Raw genomic sequence first — 24947 nt, forward strand, 5'->3', positions numbered from 1 at the left:
CTTTTGTTAAAAGCTGAATATGCTCCAGGAGAAAAATGTAAACAAAACATTGAGCTGAAATGCTGAATGAAAATTGTCATTGGGGTGTTGAGAATAATGAAGATGTTGCGCATTTACCATTGATAAGAAGAAGATACGTCAAAGTTGGAGTTGCCTGGTTTTTGGTTCGTGGCTGCGGCAAATTAAAATAAATACAAGTGAAAATGGCGATGAATTTCAGCAGGTAATTTTACGTATTTAGCAAGTTTTGTTAAGCCTAATCTAGAGCAAGGAATATGCTGCGAAGTAAGAAAGCATATTGTGCCGCTCCTGAATCGTGGAATGTGCATTACGACCGATTACATAAACTTATTGGTGAAGGATCCGTCAGAAGTTTTCAGTGAACTTTATAGCTAAATGCCATCATATTTTTCACGCTAGGAATGCTTACACATAATTTGGTAAATAAAAGCAGATCGATTGCGGTTGCGGTCTCGATTGTTGAGGAGATGACACGATGATAGGGCATCTTCAGTATTCCGAAGTAAGTCATAATCCTCTTTTGACATTATCTCTGAGTATATAAGGATATGATCGCCGCTGACCTCCTTTCCAACCACGTAATGAATACTCTAGTGTTCATCTTTTCTGTCGACATCAAAACGCGTGAACAACTTGTCTTTTTCAGAAGGGGCCATTGAAAGGCTCCCTCTTACTAAGTCTCAGTAATACTTCTACTTTTCAGCGAGGAGTGTCTTATATTTGATTACGGGAAGGGAACCTCAAAAGCCGTGCCTTACTTCGGTTGAACGGTCCTTCTTTAGTTGAAGCTAAAGTGAATCAGTTCTGCAACATGGTTGTCAACCAGATTTCAAATTTACCTGACACAAATCAGGCAATTTGACAAGCAATTACATTAGGTTTTTAGATTGGGAAGAGGACAGATCGCTATGAGGCTCTACACTGGTTTCAATGAACAATTGTTGGTGTTATAGCATACTAACTACAAACCACCTTAGAGACAGTGCAATACGATTGCCAACATGAAACTCGTCTCATAAAATGTGATTTTTTTGGATTTTGCTACAACTTAAACTAACTTCAACGGCCTGGCAATCGTACTGCAGGTCTATAAGACGCTTAAGGTGTTAGAATGGTTTTTTTCTTCTTCCCTTTTTGCCAGTATAATCTAGTCGATTAACGTCGCGGTTGTTGTTGTTCTAAAGCCTTCTATGCCCTTTTTGGCAAAATTAGGAGGTAGCAACATTAAGATACATAATATATGTATAAATAATAATCTATGAGGGATAGAAATTGCATAGAACTTCGCCCACACTCATCGGGCCGTCCCTTAGAAGAGCGAAGTAAAATGGCGATACTATGGAAAGCATTCCTTTCCCTCTTGTGCACTGTGCTTTTCTTCTCTGGAAAGTCTAACGATTATTGACATGAATCTGGTGTCGGACTGTTATTGGCGGTTACCACACCCTACCCTAAGGAAGGCGAGAAGCAGTCGCTGAAATATGCATATTTGCAAAAGGTTACCGGAAACGGTGTTGGACTTTTTATTTATATTGCTAAGAGGCGCACTCTGGTGATCTGTGAGCCCGTTTCTGACAGGATCTTCTCTACGAGATTCCGATTCAAGCTAAAGATCATAATTGTGCAGTACTACATACCAACGGAGAGGAGGCTTTCTAAGAGCAACTACGCAAAAACGCTAAGGAAAAGATAACATTGTGATCGTGATGGGTGATTTGAATGCCAATATAGGATCTGACAACCCCTTATTCGGGCGTCTGGTAGGAATACACGGTGTTGTTGAACTACAATAAGCGAAGCCGGGGACCGGTTTGTGACAGTATTTTAACTGCGAAATTGGATTCAGAATGAGGAACATTTCAATACTGCAGTGCTACCTAAGAAAAGAGGGACAGAAAAGGATAATGCTTTTATGGGCAACTGCACCCAATTCAAGACTTCTAAACGTGACAGCGTGATGGCTGATCTGAATGTCAAAGTAGGTTCTGGGGACCATTACACCACCGATAGATATACAGTAGTGGTCAAAACTTTGGAACTTCTCTGTGAAGAGAATCAAATGCTTTTAACATTTTTAATTTCTTGATGATTTTTTTCAAAATTTATTTTTTTATACTGATGCTTCTACTAAAATACTCAAATGAGATAGAGGAGGCAATGATAAGTGAAATTGAGAATCATCATCAACAGCGCAACAACCAGTATCCGGTCTAGGCCTGCCTTAACAAAGAACTCCAGACATCCCGGTTTTGCGCCGAGGTCCACCAATTCGATATCCCTAAACGCTGTCTGGCGTCCTGACCTACGCCATCGCTCCATCTCAGGCAGGGTCTGCCTCGTTTTCTATTTCTACCATAGATATTGCCCTTATAGACTTTCCGGGCTTGATCATCCTCATCCATACGGATTAAGTGACCCGCCCACCGTAACCTATTGAGCCGGATTTTATCCACAACTTGACGGTCATGCTGTCGCTCATAGATTTCGTCGTTATATAGGCTACGCAATCATCCATCCTCATGTAGGGAGCCAAAAATTCTTCGGAGGATTCTTCTCTCGAACGCGGCGAGGAGTTCGCAATTCTTCTTGCTAAGAACCCAAGTCTCCGAGGAATACATGAGAACTGGCAAGATCATTGTCTTGTACAGTAAGAGCTTTGACCCTATGGTGAGACATTTCGACCGGAACAGTTTTTGTAAACTGAAATAGGCTCTGTCGGCTGACAACAACCGTGCGCGGATTCCATCATCGTAACTGTCATCGAGAATGGTAACACTTTATGAGAAGTCGAAAGTCGGCTTTTTGGTGTCACAAAATTTGCGGCATGGAGAGTCCATAAAAAACGGAAGGAAAGTGGTACGGTAGATCGTTCAAGAGACGGTGGGTGCCTAACTAACTTAATAAAATCAATGCGCTGCGCGAGACAATCTGCACAAAAGTAGCACACATGTTCGAAAGAAGCTGCTGAATTTTACAATGTTCAAATATCGACACCAGCTGCTGCTCAGCGTCTTTTGAGGTTGTGAAACAATTGATTTTTACTAATATGGCCTAATTATAATAACTTTTAGTAAAAACAGACTAAAGGGCTAAATCCTGAATTTCGAAAAAAAATATGAATGATCCCAAGTACCAAATACCCATAAAGAAGCATAATGATCTGGGGCTGATATCAATTTTGTGTAAAATTTCCGAATCTAACCACATTTATTATAGATGTTGGTCCATTGATTCAAGTTGAAGTAGTTATGAGATCGTCAATGTATTGTGACGTTTTGGGAAAGCACATTTTATTACATGCTCACGATAAAATGGGACAACACTGGGTCTTCTCACAGAATAGCGTTCCCAAGCACACGTCCAAGCTTGTTCAGAAGTAGCCAAATGACAACCAAGTTGCAAAATAACCTGGCCTTTTCAAAGTCCTGACTGAACTCTTATGGAGCATCTTTGAGAAGAGTTATATTGACGTATTTGAGATCACAACTTTTCTAAAACAGCTGAACTAATGGCTGCTCTTCAAAAAATAGTTATTGTTGTAAAGTGCTTCTAAAACAAAAGTTTCCAAAGTTGTGAGGGGTTGGGAAAATGGCCACTTTAGTTTTTTAATCAAAAGTTTTTTTTTTATTTTAAATTAACAGCAATCATATTTACTTTTAGAAGGATAAAATAAAACCCCAAATGTTTAAAAAAAACCTGAAATTAAAAATTTTACAAGGGTTTAATTGATTTTAAATGAAACTTTCCCAAGTTTTGACCACTACTGTATATATCGGTATTTTCACCCTGCCATCAACGGCTCGCTGTTGAAACACAAGACCTGTCATATGAGCTCGAACTGACCGCCAAAGAGCATTTAACCAGATCACCATACCGTAGCTCTGATGTAGCCAAGACAACTTCACGTAATGTCGGGTTTATTTTAAATATTCATTTTGTCGTTTTCTTTTAGTCTAAGTTTAAAAGTTTAACAAGTCATGCCGCCAACAATTATCCAAGCAGCTCCACTATATCTCCACCAACAGTAGGTATAAAATTGTCTTTTGAATGTACCTAATAAGAGAAGTGAAGCCGATAGGAGTCGTCATCTGAGGCGTGTGCTATCAGGGGAGCAAAACTTCTACCCCCCAAATTCACAAAGAGTCGGCTCCGCGGGCTGACTGTCGTCCAATAGTCGGAAGTCTTTCTTGTTGCGCGGACGGCAGAAAATTTGAACAACCCCCTCGAGGATAGTGTCTTTATCCTTCGTATAAGTGAACTTATCGCCCACATCCAAAAGTATGTAACACCTGGGCATGGCTGACTACCAAAGCTAAATTTATGGTTGCGAACGAGGGTAACCGCGACGCACTGGAGTTCCTTTATTGCGAAACAGTACGGGAAGTATAGCGTAGCATGCTTCGTGACATAGGAGGCAGACATTACCGTGACTTACAAAGGCTTTGTACTACAAAACAGGTTGACGTAAGTCTTTTGATGGTCCTGTGAGTACGTCAGGCCTCTCGTTCATGATGATGAACAGCTTAATGTTTTCAGTGACACTTGGAAGTAGAACACCATGGCGGGGAAGAATTTTTTTCCTCCTAATTCTTTTCGTTAAATATATTAGATAAGGTAATGATAAATACAGGCACAGCCCCAGTAATGCCAGCACATGTGGTCCTTTGAATCCCATTACGCTTGGTTCTACTTTTTGATCAGCGTCCACCACATGATAGAACCGTACGGTGGAATGGGACCAACGGCATCGAAGTAAAATCTCAAAGAAATTTGAAATACAAAGTATAGGCCTTCAAATTTAGATTTTGTCATCAATAGTTTTTCTTCTCGCTTTTGTAACGTCTTTTATACTATTTAGGCCGCAGAGCGTGAAGGCATTCAATAGACCATGTCGTCCTTTCTTAAACATTTCTACTTCGCTAATGTTTGACTCTGGATGTAGAGAAAGAAATAGATATCAACAAAAACAAGGTTTTTAGTCTGACAATTCATCGCAATTTTCCTCTTTGCATCAATGCAGAATATGATATCTATTTGGAAAGTGTTTATTTTGTCAACGGCGACATCGAACTTAATGTCGCTGGAAACATTAACGGTGCTAGGTGTGCTTCTATAGGGAAACACATGGGAAATGAGGACCAGGCTTTCAGCATGTCTAAGAATTTGTGTATGGGCCCGATACGCATAGAGATCACAAAGTGAAAGTGGCAGTAGAGAGACTACATATTAAGGAAGGGCGGCAAGTCCATTGCGGGCTATGTCATGCAAGGACATTCGTTATTCTTCCGTCATCCTAGAACTAAATGACGTAGAACAGTTGAGGAAGAATATATATCACCCACAATTCAATGGAGTAATGGAACGTCGAAATAAAACTATGAAGACACCTATTGTGTTCCATGGTAATTGTCCTGAAGTTCCATCTTTGGTACTACTAGAACACCGAACAGTACATCGCGAAAAGGTTGTTGCCAGCACGATGAAGTTTATACAGAGAGGAGGAAAACTCAACGGGGAACTAATTGTTTAAAATTGCTTTAACGAATTCCACTAACCTAAAATCCCTTAAAAATAATCCAGACTTTGCTTCAGCACACTAAAAAGTATTGTAAAATCTCATAAGGAGAAAGTGCAGAAGGTGAACTCGAGGAAGGATACAGAAATGTAATTGTGGCAATCTATGAAATCATATGACAAATTAACAGTATTTGCAACCAATAAACAAAAGGTAAAGGCCTAGACTAATAAACAACAAGGTAGAAGGGAGAAATAAAACGATGTCCAAGGACAATTGGCCTCACAATCTAGAACGAAGGAAGCGAAACTTCTTAAAGCATCGCTCGTAAGAACACTTCAACTGATTTAAATGTAAAGCAAAAGACTCCTCTTATCGGGTTTGCACCATTATAGTAGTAATGTTCACCATAGTTAACTTCCAAATGCACATTGTGTAGTTGAAGAAGTGTTCCATTTTCTTTAAGTGCTTTCAGTATTTTCAAAATCGCGAGACTTTCCAATAATAAAGGAAAAATGCATGAATACATACATTCTGTAAATTCAATTCAATTTCTTTCCAGGGCCTTATGCAGTCGGGGTGTTTTCTCTCAAATCAGTGCTTTCCGTACAGCCAACCAATTCCCAGGCGTACGATGTATCACCATGAAAATCGTTCAGAAACCAGTGGAACCAGATGAGACTCCCGATGAAAGAAATATGCGTTTGAACCGTGAGCTGTCTCCACATTTATCCATCTACAAACCTCAACTGACCACCGTACTGTCCATCTCACACAGAATTACAGGTACAATAGCTTCTAATATCATTGAACATTGCAGTGGAAGACATCTGTCTCTTTTCCAGGTATGATGCTGACTGGATACGTCTCAGTTTTCGGATTGGGTGCTCTAGTCCTCCCGCACGATTTCTCGCATTACATTACGATGATCGAAGGTCTTCAATTGAGCTCTGCTAGTTTAGTTGTTCTGAAAATGATTCTCGCCTTCCCTGCTTCCTACCACTTGTGCAACGGAGTTCGCCATTTGCTATGGGATTCGGGCAAAATGCTTAAGTTGAAAGAGGTCTACTCATCTGGCTATGCAATGCTCGGTGCATCTGTTGGCTTGACCGTTTTGCTTGCTCTTTTGTAAAAAGAAGGGCAACTAAATGTTTTGTACAGTTTCTTTTTGTAAATTCGCAAAGCACATGTAAGTTATTTTTCGAATTTGTTTCTCAGCAGCAATAATTTCATTGGAATTTGAAATAAAGATCAGGTGTTCTCTTGTGTATTGATTTCACTGTATAAGATAACGAAATTGGAACAAGAATGTCGTGAATCGAATGAAAAATAAAGAAATTTATTAGAAAGAAGTCATCTTTTACTGTACATTTACTATATGTTAGTACGTATGTTGGTAAGCTTGATGAAAATGAAACAATTTTAAGCAAGTTTTAGAATATTTGTATTGAAAAAGTTTCACGAAGACTGTCTTTTCGATGGTAAAACTGTACCAGCTGTTTTTAAGGTTTTGTGTAAACACAAAACCTTATTAAAATCGGTTTACTGTCTGTCTGTCTGTCTGTCTGTCTGTCTGTCTGTCTTTTTTTTTTTTTTCGGCGTTGGAAGGTGGAAAGGTTCAAAACCTACTGCTGGCTCCTGCCACGCAGTTATGTGAGACTTCTACTCACTAAAACCACCTCCTTCTCATTCCACTCTCCCCACGGAACTCCTATCAAGTATTGCATCGCGGGGCTGGATCAGCTTTTAACTGCGGCTCATTATGGTTCTCTCCCTTCCTTGTTTTCGTCGTAGTTCTTCCTGCCTAAGCTGTTGGTGAATAGCTTGCAGTTCCCTTACAACCTGGTTCCAGGCATCCGTTGACTCCAGCATAAACTCCACAATGTTTTCGGGTGTTAAACGCCTGTCTGCGACCGCTTCCATTCTTGCTCGGTGCGCGGTGAACCTGGGGCAATCAAATATGACATGCTCCGCATTCTCAGCCACGTTACCACATCTTGGGCAGCATGGTGATTCGTCGTGACCAAATCGATGTAAATAGGCACGATAACCTCCATGTCCACTCAAGAATTGTGTTAACTCGTGGCTTAATTCCCCATGGTTTCGTTCAAACCATCTCCGAATATCCGGAATGATGCGGTATGTCCAACGACCAGTTTGGGACTCGTCCCATCGCTGTTGCCACCGTTCGATAGATTCCCACCGTGCCAGCTGCCGTCGAAATGCGCTAGACTCTCCAGCTGCATACGTTTTGTCATAGAGTCGCCGACTTTCCTTCGCCAAGATGTCTATGGGGAGCATCCCTGCTAGTACATATGCCGCTTCTCCTGATGTTGTCCGATATGCACTGCATACCCGGAGTGCACTTAATCGATATGCCATTCCCAATTTTCGGCAGTTCACTTTGTTATTCAGAGCAGTTGCCCAAACTGGAGCTGCGTAGAGTAGCACGGAGCTGACTACCCTGGAGAGCAGAAGACGTCGACTTTGTCTTGGCCCACCAATGTTCGGTAGTATCCTCGAGATCGTTGTAGCGATGGAAGACGCTTTAGTTGCGGCGTACTCAATGTGTCTTTTGAAGTTGAGTCTTCTGTCAATAATTACTCCCAAGTATTTGAGCGATCGTTGGGAGTAAATTGTTTTTCCACCAACTTTGATTTTCACAGTTGTGTTCTTTCTTCTCTTGCTAATGAGAACTACTTCTGTTTTATGCTCGGCAAGTGAAAGGCCAGAATTTCTCAACCAGGAATTGATCTCCCATATCGCTTCATTTGCATAGATCTCGATCTCGTCTTGGTGCTTTGCGACCACCGTTATTCCGATATCATCGGCGAAGCCAATAGTTGTCACGTTGTCCGGTAGGCGTAGCGTCAACACTCCATCGTACATAACTAGCCACAGCAAGGGACCCAGGACAGAACCCTGTGGCACTCCGCAAGTTGTCGGGAATATTTTTAGCCCATCGTCCGAGTCGCAGTAAAGTCTTCTCCCAAGGAGAAACTCGACCACAATGCGTACAATGTACTTCGGGGCTTGTATCTTTTCGAGTGCCTCGATGCTGTCTGTCTGTCCGTCTGTCTGTCTGTCTGTCTGTCCGTCACACGCATTTTTCTCGGAGACTGTTATAGCGATTGACACCAAATTTGGTAGAAAGGTGGGAACTGTGAACGCTCACGCATACAGTGAATTACATCCTTTTACGGCGAATTTAAGGGGGGGTCCCCATACATGCAAAAGGGGGGTGTAAAATTTTTTTTCATGAAATATAGTCATGTGGGGTATCAAATTAAAGGTCTCGATTAGTACTTTTAAAAGCCGATCTTGGTTTTGACATTCGTTGGAAGGGTGGGGAGCGCGGGGGGTGGAAAGTGATCACTTCTTTAAGGGAGCCATTCCCAGAAACTACCAAACCGAAAAATCTGAAAAAAAATCAGGGGGCTGCCACGATATGGTGCCTGGGCTCCGAAATACCTTCCATGCCGATATCTATTTAAATAAAGTTAATAATAGTATATTACTACAATTTTTTGTAATTGGTTAGAAACCCCCCTTAAGTTCATCCTAGAACAATGAAATTTTGCAGTGATATAGGCTGTAATATAAAGCATGATCTTACCAAGTTTGGTGGAAATCGCACTATTATTAACAAAGTTATAATACCTCAAATTTGGTGCTTCTTTGAAAATTGAAGACTATGAATGTTAATATCTCCCGAAAGTGGATACTCTCACATAATATATGGATATATTACGTGTTACGTACTAAGAAATACACAAAACCTTTCGTACCTGAAGCGTCCAGCTTCCGGTTTCCCGACTTGTTTCATTTAAAAATAGACAGAACTTTATTTTTTTGAAGAATAGAGAATATTCGGCATGGTAAACGAAACTTTTCTGAATAATCGATCGCCATATAGCCAAGAGTTGAAATAAAGAAGATACAAACAAACGGTTTAGTACATTGCGATTTTATTGAATTTTGAGGCAAGATTTTGTATTGACTTGAATTAGAATACTCATTAATGGGGACTTATTTAGACAGAAAGTTAGTATAATTGGAAATGGTTTTTTTGGGGTCAAGAAACACAAGCGCTGGCTGCATGATTTCTTAACTAAGCGTGTAAATTTGTAAAAACCGATCTCGTTTTGTTAGATCATCGTTCCCTTTAGGCGATATTTAAATTTTTAACAAGAAATTAGTTATTTCCTCTGTTTAGCTGCTAGTATGTAGTAGTAGCAGCTGTTAGTATGTAGTAAGATAGTTGACACATTCACGTTGGGAATACATTGGTTTTCTATGAAAACAAGTGGACGTTCTGAGGCTCAAATATAACAATTTCTTCTTTGTTACATAGATTGTGATAGAAATATGCCATATTACCTTGCTCTAAAGCCCAAATTGAATTGAGTAATTAAAAAATAATCATGCTTTTTTTTTGGTAAAATATTCCTGAGGCCGGCACAATAAATTCTAAATTATTGAGATTTATATTGAAATGAATGAATGTTTGCGTTATATTACTTGCGCAGCATTGTAAATCAAATAGAGGAAAAAATATTGCGAAAAATAGGCTGTGGGTGTCCTATACTTCCCAAAGGGTAAATAGGAGGCAAATACTATTGTGCTCGAACGATATACTACCATTCTCATAATGATTTTCAACTCTGAGAATGCATAATCTATGTTTGTTGAAGTTCCTCTATTCCAACCTCCGAAATAACTTCTGCCCCCTGCAGATCATTCATCACGTTCACATACAATGTCACCCTTGGGAAGTTCTCTCTTGGACTAGTGAGATGTTCTTCATTCTAGGCCAGCATCTCGCAGTCAATATTTTGCCTGACTGATTAACAGGATTTAAGCGCGCGCCAAACAGTAAGCATTAATCTAACATCAATTGGAATAAGCGACCATTCTGAGAAACTTTGGTACATTTCGGAGTCTAGTTATAAAGCAAAAGGTCGTAACTGATAAATTAGTTTGCCTATGAGGCGTAGTAGCCATCTCTCCAGCATTTATAAATAAGGTTCATATATTCAAAAAAGATTCAAGATTTTCTAGCCCAGAAATCTACGCCTTCTAGTCGTGTTTTCCGACAAACAGGAAATACTTTGAGTGAATTCTCAGTCCCCAGCTCGCAGGGGTCTCACTATCTCGGTAGGGCTTCATAAGATGTACCCTAAGATGATTTGCCATTTTTCCTTGCGTTTTGCAGTTCCTGCTTTTTTGGTATTTAATGGTACTTTGAGTAGATTTTCTTGAGGATTGCATTCGTTTAAATGGGATTAAAAGTGTTCTAGCCATCGAACAAATGTCTTATCTTTTCCCTGAAAGAATTAACCTTTTTTCTCATTACCTTTACCATCTTTTGTCGGGAGTTTTTTTCTCTTCTCAATTTCTTGTACGCTCCGCCGCTGATCGTGTTCCTGATTGTAGGATTTTTAAATATACTTTATACAAATGTATACAACTGAATTGGAATTGAGAGTAAATTTAACTTGGTGATTTCTCTCTCCAAACCAATGAGCTGCTCGAAGAGGTATATAGTATTAAATTCTGCTATTCTGCTATTGATAAATAAGTGGGAATACCGGGAGCTGGGCACTTCGGCTATAAAGGTTTTGACTTTATTTTATATAAAGAACCTTCTATGCACTTTTCTATTCGTACATAGCTGAAAGTTCGAAATATATATCCTAAACAGGCTAGTTGCCCACCATGCTGTAATTCGTTTGGCACAGACCAACTTGATTAGAAAACAAAGTCTTTCAGTGTCAAAATGTAGAAATCCTTTGATGTCAATGAATATGTGAGAAAAGGGCATGTAAGCTCTTATCCAAAGCATATCAAAAGAGAAGAAAATCACGGAACACTGATGTAAGAAACAAAATAAAAAAAAACAAATAATTATAATGGCATTTCATCAACTTTTGTCACCATCAAGATTTTGCCAAGAGAGTTATCACCAAAAAATCTACAAATAGGAGGAGCAAATCAAGTCCTAGTCGGCACGGAATGTCATTGCATAAACACGATATAGGTACGAGGTAGCTTGTTATGTTATGCTATGTCACATGCTGCCACGTACTCGTAGCCATGTGTTCGCAACCACGTAGAATCACGCCAATGCATTACATCACATATGCGACGCTAACACGAGAAGAAAAATGTATGGAATTCTTCGCATGCATAAAAATTCAAGCAATGCGCCGGAAGACGAATCTCTTGTATGTAATCTTCTTGGTAGCTACTCATTTAGTGTACGTTGCCTTTCTTCACGAGCTCCCAGCGTTTATATGTTAGATGTCTTTACGTTCTTTGGCAATCATAATCACAGCTGGTTCTGAGACCGTTCAATAGGTAGACACCACCTGCAAAGCTCCGTCTCTGCACTTAGGCTAGACGCTTACGATACATCTCCTAGCCAAGGGTATCAATCCATACCTCTGCGCCGTAGAGCCGAATGAACTGCGTTGCACTTCTAAGAAGACATCTCCTGGTAGTAGCCAAATTAAGACTGCAACTCCAGTTGCTGCCAAGTCCGCAGCTGCTTTGATATACGCAAAAAAGCTTATCTCCGCACGTTAATCCAAGGTGCTTAACCGTTGGTTTCGACTATATAGTCAACTCGCAGAAGATTTAGGACGCAGGGTCCCGACTCTTTCTTTTTGATTAATTTTCAATCAATTTCGATTTTTTCCATTGTAAAGTGGAAAACATGAGCAGCTTGCGCTTATCCGCTGCTTTAATGTGCCAAGTCTACTTTGCGTCTATTATTCAACAGTGCGTTTTGGAGCACGTGTCACGATATCATCCGCATAACCGACCAATAATGACTCTTCTGGCATGTCGAGATTTAGTAGTCTACTGCAGGAAGGATTCCAAAGGTCCTAAGCTAGACCTCTGAGTTACCCCTGACGACCACAATATCGGCTAGCTAGCTCTCCACGTGAAATGAATTTTCTAGTGTGCCTTGCATATTTATCTATTTTACGGAATTGAAGGCATTTCTGACATCAAGCTTTTAGAGGAGCATTACGCATCGAGATCGACGGCTGTGTGCCTCAGCCCGATGAAACGCAACCACGACATCCATAACAGCAGCCGCCGTCGATCTGCCTGCTCTAAAAACAACCCGTATTCCGGATAAATCCCTGGTAGCACATATCGCAACAGCGAGTTTACTCCTGATGAGGTTTTTAAGTACTTCTCCGGCCGTGTCAATCACACACAGTGGTCGCTATGCAGACGGCAATTCAGGGTCTCCTTTCCCATTGCTGATCATCGCAAGCTTTGCCACTTTCCAGTGGGAAGGAAAAATACTCTGCTTCAGACAAGCGTTGAATGCAGTGAGTAGTAGGTCCAAACGATGGTGAAACACCAGTTTACATACTTTTGCAAGATACCATCAGGACCTGGAGCCTATTTATTTTTCATAGTAAGAATCACCTCTTTAAGCTCTTTCATGGTGAAAAGCGGGCAGCCTAGATTTTCCGAGTGACAAGTTTATAACCCAGTCTCCACGGATCCTTCCATATCGTTGTCGGCTAGGTCCTAGTAGCAGCCAGCGTTCCTTTTGTTTATCGCGTTGCGGGGTATCCTTTTAGCTGTTACTACGTTGTGCAAATGATGAGCTTACAGCAACCGCGCAACATAAAACAACAAATGAACATAAACATCGCTGGTCAATCAGGATAGAACCCAGAGCTTGATAAGCTGACACAATAAACTTAGTATTGCATCATCGTTTATAAAATATTCCTTGGTTTTAAACAAGTTTTGGGTCATATAGGTCATAATAAACTCTACAAATTCATGCCTCAGTTTCGTATTGCAAAAAAGTTCATTCTACAAAATCAACAATAAAGAAGTGTAAACATTTCTTGTTAATTTGAGCAAAGTCTGGTGAGCTTCGCAATGGCAACAAGGGAGGAAGAACTACGGGTTCCCATTATAAGAAAGGTCGTGCCAAATATTTTTGGAGCAGTGTGAGAAGATAATATACAGTATATGGCAATTTAGGAGCAATACAATACGATAAAGCTTTCAACACTCCAGTGGGCCGGCCTTATTTACTGAATGGGGGTCTCAAATAAACTCCAAAGGAAACAAGCAAGTCGGCAACTCGGGGAAACATTTGGAAGACTTTTTTTTAAGATAATTGTTTCAAGATATTTCTACCTTCCTAAAGAAAAAGTGAGTTAGAGAGGAACGTTTTCAATTAATGTTAATTATATAATTTTTTTTATATCAAAGTAGGACAAAGAAATAAAAATGGTTGTCAAAACGGTTACTAATTTATTTCCAGTAGATCTCCACTAGATGACGTCGAAAATGGACAAAGCGCGACTAATCTTAAGAAACATACAACTAGCATAGAAGCCAAATCAAATCGAATGGAGGACAAAAGATGAGGAGAACTGCTCTCGGGCAGAATTCTTAAATATTTTTCCCTTGAATCAAATATTTAATAACACTTTATTTCAGATAATGGGTCTATTCTAATTCACAGAAATTCAAATATTTATAATTCACAGGGAACATTTTGCAGTCATGAATTTAAGGAAAAAATATTTTTGTTACTTCCAGTGGCAGTTTAAGGGAAAACGGGAAAATGACAGAATACATCAATACAATAACTAGACCTGCATAAAACTCACTTAAGTATTTCATCTTTTCACTTTCAGTAATTAGTGTAATGTTTGTCATAATATAAACAACAATGGATTGACTACAACTGAACAATAACTAAATAAATAGAGATTTTCAAAATAAATTGGTCTTATTTTTTTGTCATAATTTATTTCATTATTATTATATATCACTTAATTTCCACTTATTCAACACGAGTAATCTAATCTCACAATATTGAACAAACTTCCATTTCAAAAATGCCGCTCAACATTCTCTAAACTTTCATATCACTCCAGAGATTCCGGAAGACCTTTTATTTAAACATTTCGTAATCAAACAACAACAAACTGCTCGAACGACAGTTGTCAAGTGTATCCAAGATACGAGGGTGCTCATATCATTATCTGGATCGGTGGATGTTTCGTAGTTTGTCTTTTGTTTTGATTGTCCTGTGTTTTTTAAGCAGTATTTTATGTTGAGATTCTTCAAGAACCTATTCCGGACAACAATGGAAACGGAGGAGGAATACGATATGCTCGATCTGCTCGCCTACAACTGCACAAATCTAAGTGAAAATCTTGGACTAGCGAAAACGACTGAAGAAACTGACGAAATCTTGAGAAAATACCTTGAGAAAGCGGATACCGAGACAAAGTCAACACCTGAATTTAAAGAAGGTAAGATTGTATTTAAGTAGGCCCAAAAGGTGAGTTATAATTCTAAATTGTGCAGCCATTTACCCGGTGTAAGGATTCGAATTAGAATCTGATTCATGCGGGCGGATATTATGAAAGAATGAAATCATGTCATGGATCGTCATCCAAAAATGGAGTAAACACAGCGGGATGAGTAAATAAGGTCGATAATTTAATTACACTTTCAATTTACCGGCGAAAGCTTGAGCAATCCAGAAGCGAACGCATTTGTGCGTGACTGCGGTGATGACATCCACGCATTAGGATCGGCACAATAGGTGTTGGGTGAAAATTTGGCGAAGGGCACGTGAAGGCAGTAGATACTGCATTATTCTTACACTTGTGTAATCTGTGGTCTAGAAGACTAGCAAGAAAAATATTCCCCACGAGATGTACAAGTTGTGACAGTAAATCTCAGTGGAAAGATCTTATTATACATTTCAGTTTATCCCAAAAACAAGCTACCTAGAAGTACGTGTACCTTTGCTTTCATAATATTTCTCATTTCTCTGGATAATATGTACTCGTACATCCTAGTTTGCTGGTGATAAGAAAGTTCATAATGCGCTCCATTGCTTACTACGTATAGGCATCGCTGGTATGAAGATGAGCCGTGTTGCCAATGCGTTCACTATGCTAATTCCCGCCCTGGGTCGTGGTTAAGAATTGTAAAGTATCGCCTATGTGATTGGAATTTGGAATAAGATTTAAATTCCTGCCATTGACTACCCAGAATTTCTCAGAAAAAGGTGCGTTTAAGTTGCTTGACCTCCTGCTTACGAATATTAGTCAGGCACGGTGTTATTTGCATCCTTCGATGTTTTGTCAAATTGCCGATAACATAAGTAGAAGTTAATGTTAGTAGTTAAGGTTATCAGTATCCGTTTTCATTCGATTAAATACGTCTCAACCGCCACACAGACCGCCACAGAATGACAAATTTAGATGGGAAAAATGATTTGATTAGCCTACTCTGCAGTAAATTTTACGCCGATCACGAATATACTCCACATGCTGGGTTACAAATGTAACGATAAAAAGTTATTGGTAAAAGCAACTATTTTGCCGAGTGTGTGAATAGTTTGCATAAATTAAGTGCAGTTTTTGCAAAATCATTTTGCTCTGTTACCGAAACCGAAAGTTGGCTGGGATTATCCACTATCAACCAGCCTCCTTTCTGAATTTTATCTTAATCTTTAACATTCTGTTTTTCCGGTTGCTGTTTTCTTGTTTGTGTAAAACCAAGCGTTAAAATTGATTTAGTGTTCATTATACATATGTCGGTGCGGTCAAAGGGTAGTATAGGTCCCAGGGCGAAAGTTGGATTGGTCCCACGATGGAACCTGGGAAACGCCTGCTGAGCCAACACCAACAGCTCTTCTACTAAACCCTATCCCAAACCCCCGTGGTGACCGCTGGGACCTCTTTCTTAACGAAAAACTGCAGACGGAGAAGGATGAAGGCGAGTCTCCCGCGCCTAAAAACGGGACAAACCGTACCAACTGATCCTCCAGGATGGGGGTTGGGTAGGGCTGACAACCCTACATCGAAGTTACGAAACCACAACAGGAGCCTCGGACTGGACGGATAACACAACGACGGACGGACAACATTTTCTCATGGAACGTGCGCTCCCTGTGCAGAGATGAAGCTGCTGAGCAGCTAACCGATACGCTGTTCCAATATAAGGCTGATGTAACAGCGTTGCAAGAGATTCGATGGACAGAGATTGGTTTTCTTGAGAAGAACCGCCTCACCATATATTATAGCGGCCATCCAGTAAACCATGTTCTCGGAGTAGGTTTCTTAGTCAGCCAAAAAATGAAGCCTGCTGTTATCGGCTTTGAAAATATAAGTGAAAGGCTATGCACTCTGCGTTTGCGAGGCAAGTTTAGAAATATAAACCTCATAAACGTTCACAGAGGAGACTGCATAGTCGGAGAAGGATACCTTCTACAAGGCAGTTGAGCGGACCCTCGAAGCCTGTCCCAAGTATGATACCAAAATCATACTTGGAGATTTCAACAGTCAAGTACGTACGGAGTCGTATTCAGGCAATACATTGGCTCCCATAGCTTACATAGGGATACCAATAATAACGGACTGCGGATTATTCAGTCAGAAGTATCGCACGAAATGGTTGTTGGAAGTACCTGGTTTGCGCGGAAAGCGGTCCACAAACATACGTGGGCCTCTACAGACGAGACCACTTTCAACCAAATTGACCATGTGCTGATTGAACACCGCCACCTCTCAGCCTTGATGAATATCAGAACACATAGGGGGGCCAGTATAGACTTGGACCACTATCTCGTTGGCGTGGTGCTCCGAGCTCAAATTACAACACCACCTACAATCCCATCTGACAATCAGGTGAGAGTGAATACTGAAGCCATCCACAACACAGCCCTCCCACCTATAAGCGCAAAATGTATGCCGCAATAACCGCAGTCAACAAAGATCCTGGAGATGAAGCATCAATAAATGAGCTTGACAAACACCTGAAGAACGATTATGATTGACACGGCCACAAAGATTCTTGGCCCCAGCCGCAAAAAAAGTCCGACCGGCTGGTTTGACGATGAATGTAAGCTAGCAACGGAACGAAAGAATGCTGCATACCGAGTAATGTTGCATTCTCAAAGAACGCGGGCACGCGCAGAGACTTATCACGAACTCCGTCGAGCGAAAAAGCAACTTCACAGACGGAAGAAATAAACCTGGGAAAACCAACAGGTCTGTGAACTCGAAAAGTACAGGGAGCAACCGCACCAGGCGCTCAAGTTTTACCAAGTCAGCAGGATGCCTTACACACCTCGATGTTCATCCTGCCGAGGCAAAGAGGGAAATCTGATTTCTGACAGAATGGGCATCCCGCCAACTGAAGACGACGGACAAATACTGGTACCACCAAGTATAGAAGAAACAGTCCGTGCAATTCACCGGCTTAAAAACCATAAGTCGCCAGGAGCCGATAGAATTACAGCCGAATTAGTTAAATATGGAGGCGACCAGTTACACCAAGTGGTTCATCAATTTGTGCTCAAAGTATGGGACAGTGAATCAATGGCTGACGATTGGCAACGAGGCATTATCTGTCTCATATATAAAAAGGGCGATATCACACAATGCAGTAATTATAGAGGTATCACTTTGCTGAGTACCATCTATAAGATATTCTACGCTATCTTGCTAGGTCGGGTAGTCCTGTACGCCTAGAACATCACCGGGTCAGATAGCTCCATACGCCCAGAACATCATTGGCCCATACATGCATTCGGGAGGAGAAAATGAATTTAAGCGAACGGCAGCATGGTAAGGAATTCATAATGTTATGGAGTGGTATCTGGCTTATCGTTTATCAGTGAGAAAATATTGGATCAGCAGATTTTTTCAAGAGAACAATATGTCTGCGCATACAACCAGGAAAGAGAAATCGTTTCTCCAGGAGAAAGAAATCGAATGTGAATAAGCCAAAAGGAAAATACAGGTCGGTTGAAAATATTGAATAGGTGTGGTCTATTAACTAGTAGAGGAATCATGTCAATTCAAAGGAATGGAAATATTAAAGAAATATGATCCCTCATTTCCAACTGTGAATCAACGAGTTTTTGAGTTTAAACGCGGTCGTGCAAGCGTTGAAGGTGAATCACTCATTGAACTTCCAAAAAGTCTGCAATGATAGCAGAAATCATTGAGCAAGTATATTATATTGTTTGTGAAGATGCAATTTTGGCTGGTGGTGACATTGCTGACACCATAGACTCTCAGATGACCGAGTATGTGTTCCATATTTTTAAGAATTTCCTATGAAAGACTGTCTGGAAAGTTAGTACTGCATTTGTTAACAATTCAAGAAAAACCGAATCGAAAGAAAAATTGTCAGCGTAGTTTAGAACATTTTAAGCAGAATAAAAGATTTTTTTACATCGTGTTATATACGAGTAACTATGGATGAGACTTAGATCTCCTACAATGACCCTCAACTGAAACAAAAGGGATTTTGTCGTTTGATTGTGTTCAGAAAAATAAGACAATAGAAAATGAGAAAATTTTCTGGTTTTTCGAAGAAAACAAGTCAATACAAGTGTTCTGACGATGACTAAATTGAATGAAATAGTTTACGAATTACTCATGCACCCATTCTATTCAAGAGATTTGACTCCCAGCGATTCTAAATCCCAGCGTTTCTCGGAGGAGCTATTGCTTCTACGGAGCAGTATTTTGAAGAGCTTCCGGGAAATGATTATAAAGAAGTAATAGCTTATTCGCTTAGCTTATTCATTAAGAAAAGAGTATGAGTTGAGGAAAAAATTCTTTCATATTTGCTTTCAATACTTTTTAAAAAACCTGTAATAACCTGTAAACCTATAACTGTCAGATTTTGAAATGAAATTACCTGAACAAACTTTAAAAAAAATATACAGAAACCTTCCCTCCTTGGTTTAAAGTAGCGGAGCTTCATTGGTGTTACCAACGATTATTATTTCGCTTTTAAGGCAAAGTAAATCTGTGTTTAGCTATAGATAAACCAAATTGTTCTTTTCTGTAGCAGAAATTTCCTTTGATACTTAACATTTGATTTCTATAAAGTTCCTCAGCCCAAATCGGAGTTTCTGATTTGATGCTCTGTTTGAAAATGATTTCTAAGGTTTTGGATAAAACAAAACCTTATTAGAATCGCTTCGATGTCCGTCTGCCTGTGACACCCGATTTTCTCGGATACAACTAAACCAAATTTAGTGAGAAGATGGGCTCTGTGAATCTCTTAGTCAGTGGCGCCATTTTTTGTTGAGTTTGAGGAGAGCTCTCCATATATGTGAAATAATAATAATAGTTGGCGCAACAATCCATATTGAATCAGGGCTTTGAAATTTGTTAGAGCACTTCACTCAAGAGCGTAACGGTACACCACAGTACACTGTAGGAGAGAATGTAGTCAGCATTGCGCTCGCCCCAGATTATTACCCTAACTAGAATCATGTACTCAGTCACAGCTGAGTGGACTGGTACCCGGCATTCAATGACGATAACAAATCTGTCACCAGTGAGAATTGAAACGCGCTCTAATCACTTGAGCCATCCAGACACGTGAATTTGTGAAAGAGCGGTGTACATTTTTTTCATCGAATATGATCGTCCAGGGTGTCAAATAAAAGGGCTCAGTTAGTTATTTTCAGAACAGATGATATTTTTGATACTGGGTGAAACGTAGGGTAGTGAGGGCTCAAAATGTGTGCCCCAAAAATTGTAACAGGTCTCGTTCTCAGAAACTATTCATCCGAAAAATCAGAAACAAAAAAACACAATCATGCATCTATATGAATTCTAGGCTTCCCAATCCATCCCATTCCGATATCTACTTAAATAAAGTTAATAATAGCCATATTACTATATTTTAAAAATTTACCCAAAAAGCGCCCCTAAATTCATCTTAGAAGTACAAAATTTGGTACAGTATATAACTAATAACATAATGTATAATTTTTTGGAAAGTTTGGCAAAAATCTAACTATTATTAACAAAGTTTCAAAATTGTGTATTTCACGTGTCCGTGTATCGCGCACGCAATGTTGACCACATTGCCGCCTACAGGGTACTGTAATCCTGTAGTGTACCGTTACGGTCTTAAATGAAGTGCTGAAGTAAGCCTTGAAGTGTGTTACTTCAAGGTCCTGATCCAATTGGATTGTTGCGCCGATTATTATTATATGGAAACCTGAATAGTAATTTACCATCAACACGCTCAAAGGGAGTAAAATTACCGGTCTCGGCGGTCTCCCCTGAAAACTGTTTCTTGCAGTGCATGTAGTCTCCGCGTTCCTACTTCTCCTTCGTAAATCGCGAGAATCTGAAATTTGTTCAGATAAGGTGAAAATTCCGGAAAGGGGCATCCATTCGAGTACACAGCTGGGGAGTATTTGCGTCTCAAAGATCATAGTTAAACTCATCTTTGAATGCATGTTTTGTTTTGGATCTTCTGTGTCGCTGCATCAACACCCTTCGGATCATTGTGGAGTAGTTTGCGAAGGCTAGATCCCTGTCCCATCGGGTTTTCAACCATTCCGAAAAACTGAGATGTTTTAAGCACCGAGCACGTTCCGGAAATGTATAGCATTTTGCTACTGATACTTTTTCGTTATCGGTAACATTATTCATGTTACTTTGGCTGGAGGATGTGGAGGATTCAACAGAGTATTCGATCTTTCGTTATCGGTAACATTATTCATGTTACTTTGGCTGGAGGATGTGGAGGATTCAACAGAGTATGCGATCTTTCGGACAAGATAAGGACAACCAAAATCAAGGTTCTCAGCCTGACAGGTCGTCATACTCTGCCTATTTGTATTATTGCGCCTTATAATCAATCTCGCTCGACGCATGAACAGGCGCTTTTGCTGCTTTGTCCAAAATCTGGAAATACAGATATTTTAACATCAATATCATGTTAGATGTTTCGCGCCGTTGTTCCCTCTGAGCTAGTGTATGAAAGTAGCACTAGGAAAGGGACCAATATTTGTTCTTCAAAAGTTGCAAGCTTTCATTAATTCATATCTGGGTCGTGTCGTGTAAGTACCTCTTGCTTGAGGCCAAAAAACAAATGAAGAACATCGTCAGGGTACGGGCCAGATGTTCGCGAACATTTGATGGGCAATGGGGGTTCGGGGGTTGGTTCACACCGGGTGTAATTGACCGCGCTAAACTCCACATAGGAGTTTATGGCAACCATATATAGAATCTTGGAATATGTAGGAAGTATCGGAACTCACAGGCTTACAAACTCTATCATTTGTAATTAACTGCTAGAAAGACTCACTCCATTTTTCAGAACCATTCGGATTACTGTAAATTTTGTACCACTCCTTTGATTTTTTTTAACCAAAATTTGTAAAATACAATACCCTTATTTTTTGGGTAATTCCTGCTATCGTAAAAATAATCGCAACAGCACCAGCTTTGTTTATCAGTGTGATATATCCACCATCGTTTACGATAAAATGTTTATATTCCATAAAAAGAGGTTTCTTAAGAAATGGATAATATCTAATGTTATTTCTACTTTACAACGTAGTGTAATTTGTAAGTTGCGTGTGATAACACGATTCACATTTCCACAACTACCCAAATACACAATCACCATAAAAATTTATCTCAATCCACTTCTTATTTCAGATCTTGACTGGTTCAATGTCACCGAACCGCTTACATTCTCAGAGTCGCTAAAAGGAAAGATAGTGGTTCTTGATTTTTTCACATACTGTTGCATAAATTGCATGCACATATTGCCTGATTTGAAGAAACTAGAAAAAGAGTACACAGTCGAAGATGGTCTAGTGGTAGTTGGTGTCCACAGTGCTAAATTTGACAACGAGAAAGACTCAGCGAACATTCTCTCGGCTGTACAACGCTACGACATAACACATCCAGTCGTGAACGATTCAACGTCATCCATGTGGATTGATTTGAAAATTAAATGTTGGCCCACCCTCCTTATATTAGGCCCTAACGCCAATCCAATTTTTGTAATAATGGGGGAAGGACATTATGATTTACTAGAAAAGTATGTTGGAGCTGCACTGAAATTTTATAGGGGACAAGGGAAATTACATAACAACTCTTTACCACTCAATCCATCAACAGAGCTTTTGATGTCGCCTAATTTGAAGTTTCCTGGTAAAATTACTTGTTCCAAGTGGTCTCTAGATAGCGACTGTGCAGAATTATACGCTATTTCGGATTCTGGTAATCATAGAATACTCATCATAAACCCCTCAGGAGATGTTCTGCAAAAGATTGGAGGAAAAGAGAGTGGTTTTGTCGATGGTGACTTCAAAACTGCTCGATTCAATTCACCTCAGGGGATAACATTCCTTAATGTCCATACCTTATTTGTAGCTGATACAGAAAACCATGCCATAAGAAAAGTCGACTTGAAGAATCACATAGTCGAAACTGTAGCGGGAACTGGAGTACAAGGAAACGACCGCGTTGGTGGTAAGATTGGCAGAGCACAAGCCATCTCTTCACCATGGGATGTTGTTTGCCATAAGACTCGTGACATGGATATGTCTTTCCACATGGACGAAAGCACTGTTCCTGAAAAGGATATCCTTTTGATCGCAGCTGCAGGAACTCATCAAATTTGGGCCTTATTCTTAGATGATGTGATATTTTGGAAATATAAACAATATCCAACAATGTCCTGCGCCGCGATAGTTGGCACAGGGCACGAGGAGAATCGAAATAATTCATATCCAAACAATGCATCATTCGCTCAACCATCAGGGCTGGCACTATCACGGGAGACAAAGGAACTGTACATTGCAGATAGCGAAAGTTCTTGTGTGCGGAAAATCTCATTGTCGGATGGAAAAGTCATGCCAGTTGTTGGCGGCGATAGGAACCCACTGGTAAGAAAATTGCGTAAATAAATAAATTTCTAAAGAATATAATCAAATTTCATATCCTATCCAGAATCTATTCGCATTTGGCGACGTGGATGGTAAACAATATGCAGCAAAACTACAACATCCGTTGGGCGTAGCATTCAACCCTTACGATGGCCATGTGTACGTTGCAGATACCTACAATCACAAAATTAAACAAATCAACGTTTCACAGAATACAGCGACAACATGTAGGATAATAGACATGACAGGTGCCGAGTATCAGTTCAATGAACCAGGTGGTTTGTGCCTTAGTCCTAACGGCGAGCAGCTATACGTAGCTGATACCAATAATCACACAATCGAAGTTATCAACTTGAGTACCATGACTACGAAGCAACTTAAACTGAACTTCAACGTTAAAGCCGATATTGATCGCGCTGATTACGTTCTCGCATTAACAACGCTTAAAATCAAGCCGAACGGGGGAAAGATCAAGCTATCGATTACACTCAATTGCGTTGACGGTGCAAAACTTACTGAAGGAGCTCCACAATCTTGGAATGTATACCTGCCAAGCGAGTTGTACTTTGTTGATCGACAGAACGGCACATTAAAGGCAGACGGCAAAATTGATATTGATATCACAGCTCCGGTTTCTCAGGTGGATTCACAAGATATTGTTACCATTTATTGTAAATTGAATTTGTGCAAAAACAATCTGTGTTTTTCTAAATTAATCTCACTCAGGATTCCAGTTAGTTTTCACAATGATGGTCTTGATTGCATAATTGAAGATATTAATGTTTATGTGTCTGATTCGGGTATCCGAGTTTAACAAAATCATTTAGCAGCACTTGGCTGCTCTCTGACAGTGCGAAGTTGAGAGTTGTGAAAACACAAACATATGCGGCGATGCCTTATTTTTGAAGTATTTGTGAAACGTTTTCTGCTTAATTTTTAACGAGGGATTCACCAGCTTGTTATTGTAGACGACAAAGTCTATGTTTACTTTTTGTTAGCTGCATTTAAGAGTTGAATATTTTTCTTTTAAAGATGTTTTTATGCAATAAAAGGATATTTGATATCAGCAGAATTTTATATTTTATTTAAAAATTGGACGTGCCAAAGAGAAGCAAAATTTCACCAAATAGGTATCCTTATTTCAATGAGATTCATAGGAAGTACATAACTTGTATTTCAGGCACATTGGAATGTTCTCGGTTTGGGAATGGACGATCAAATGTTACCGGCCCAGACCATCTTATCCGGGGCGAACGCATATTTGATAACAAGAAGAGATCTGAGGCTAGAAATTATACTTTATTCTTATCAGACTACAGCCGACCTTGCGAACTTGTCTGGATTTGAACTTGGGTAAAGGGTTTTAACGTTATATATGCATATACGGTTGCCAGTATCTAATAAATGGAACATAGCGCGTCCACTAAGCTTACACGCCATCAGATCCGACCCCTTAATGGAGAAGACCTGAAACAGTATCCACAAACGCTCTCCTCTGGATGGATACAGATATGTAGAGGCCATCTCGGTGTACGTTTGACTTTATTAAATTGAAATTGAAATTGTTTTTCGTTCAATGCTGGTAGCCACAAATTCTGCCTCCTAGTGGTGGGTTAGTTATTGTCCCCAGAATTCTCCTACCGGCTGATCTTGATTCTCTCGGTTAGCACT

At 39.9% G+C, this 24947-nt stretch overlaps 2 protein-coding genes across 2 annotated transcripts; both read left to right on the forward strand.

Moving 5' to 3' along the window:
- Positions 1 to 67: 67 nt before the first annotated feature.
- LOC119654542 (succinate dehydrogenase cytochrome b560 subunit, mitochondrial-like) lies at positions 68 to 6866 on the forward strand. Its single transcript, XM_038059987.1, has 3 exons — positions 68 to 223; positions 6099 to 6322; positions 6382 to 6866. The coding sequence occupies exons 1-3, from the start codon at positions 204 to 206 to the stop codon at positions 6666 to 6668; spliced, it is 531 nt and encodes a 176-aa protein (XP_037915915.1). The 5' UTR covers positions 68 to 203; the 3' UTR covers positions 6669 to 6866.
- Positions 6867 to 14519: 7653 nt separating this feature from the next.
- LOC119654804 (NHL repeat-containing protein 2) lies at positions 14520 to 24348 on the forward strand. Its single transcript, XM_038060358.1, has 3 exons — positions 14520 to 14847; positions 22039 to 23276; positions 23341 to 24348. Exons 1-3 carry the CDS (start codon positions 14643 to 14645, stop codon positions 24088 to 24090), a joined length of 2193 nt encoding a protein of 730 aa, XP_037916286.1. The 5' UTR covers positions 14520 to 14642; the 3' UTR covers positions 24091 to 24348.
- Positions 24349 to 24947: the final 599 nt, after the last annotated feature.

The sequence above is a fragment of the Hermetia illucens genome, chromosome 4, assembly GCF_905115235.1.
Source record: "Hermetia illucens chromosome 4, iHerIll2.2.curated.20191125, whole genome shotgun sequence".
Classification (NCBI taxonomy): Eukaryota; Metazoa; Arthropoda; class Insecta; order Diptera; family Stratiomyidae; genus Hermetia; species Hermetia illucens.

Coding starts and splice junctions, on each gene's coding strand:
- LOC119654542 (XM_038059987.1), top strand. CDS start 204: ATGGCGATGAATTTCAGCAG. Junction 224..6,098: donor ATGGCGATGAATTTCAGCAG/GTAATTTTACGT, acceptor ATTTCTTTCCAG/GGCCTTATGCAGTCGGGGTG. Junction 6,323..6,381: donor CATCTCACACAGAATTACAG/GTACAATAGCTT, acceptor TCTCTTTTCCAG/GTATGATGCTGACTGGATAC.
- LOC119654804 (XM_038060358.1), top strand. CDS start 14,643: ATGTTGAGATTCTTCAAGAACCTATTCCGGACAACAATGGAAACGGAG. Junction 14,848..22,038: donor AACACCTGAATTTAAAGAAG/GTAAGATTGTAT, acceptor TTCTTATTTCAG/ATCTTGACTGGTTCAATGTC. Junction 23,277..23,340: donor GCGGCGATAGGAACCCACTG/GTAAGAAAATTG, acceptor TATCCTATCCAG/AATCTATTCGCATTTGGCGA.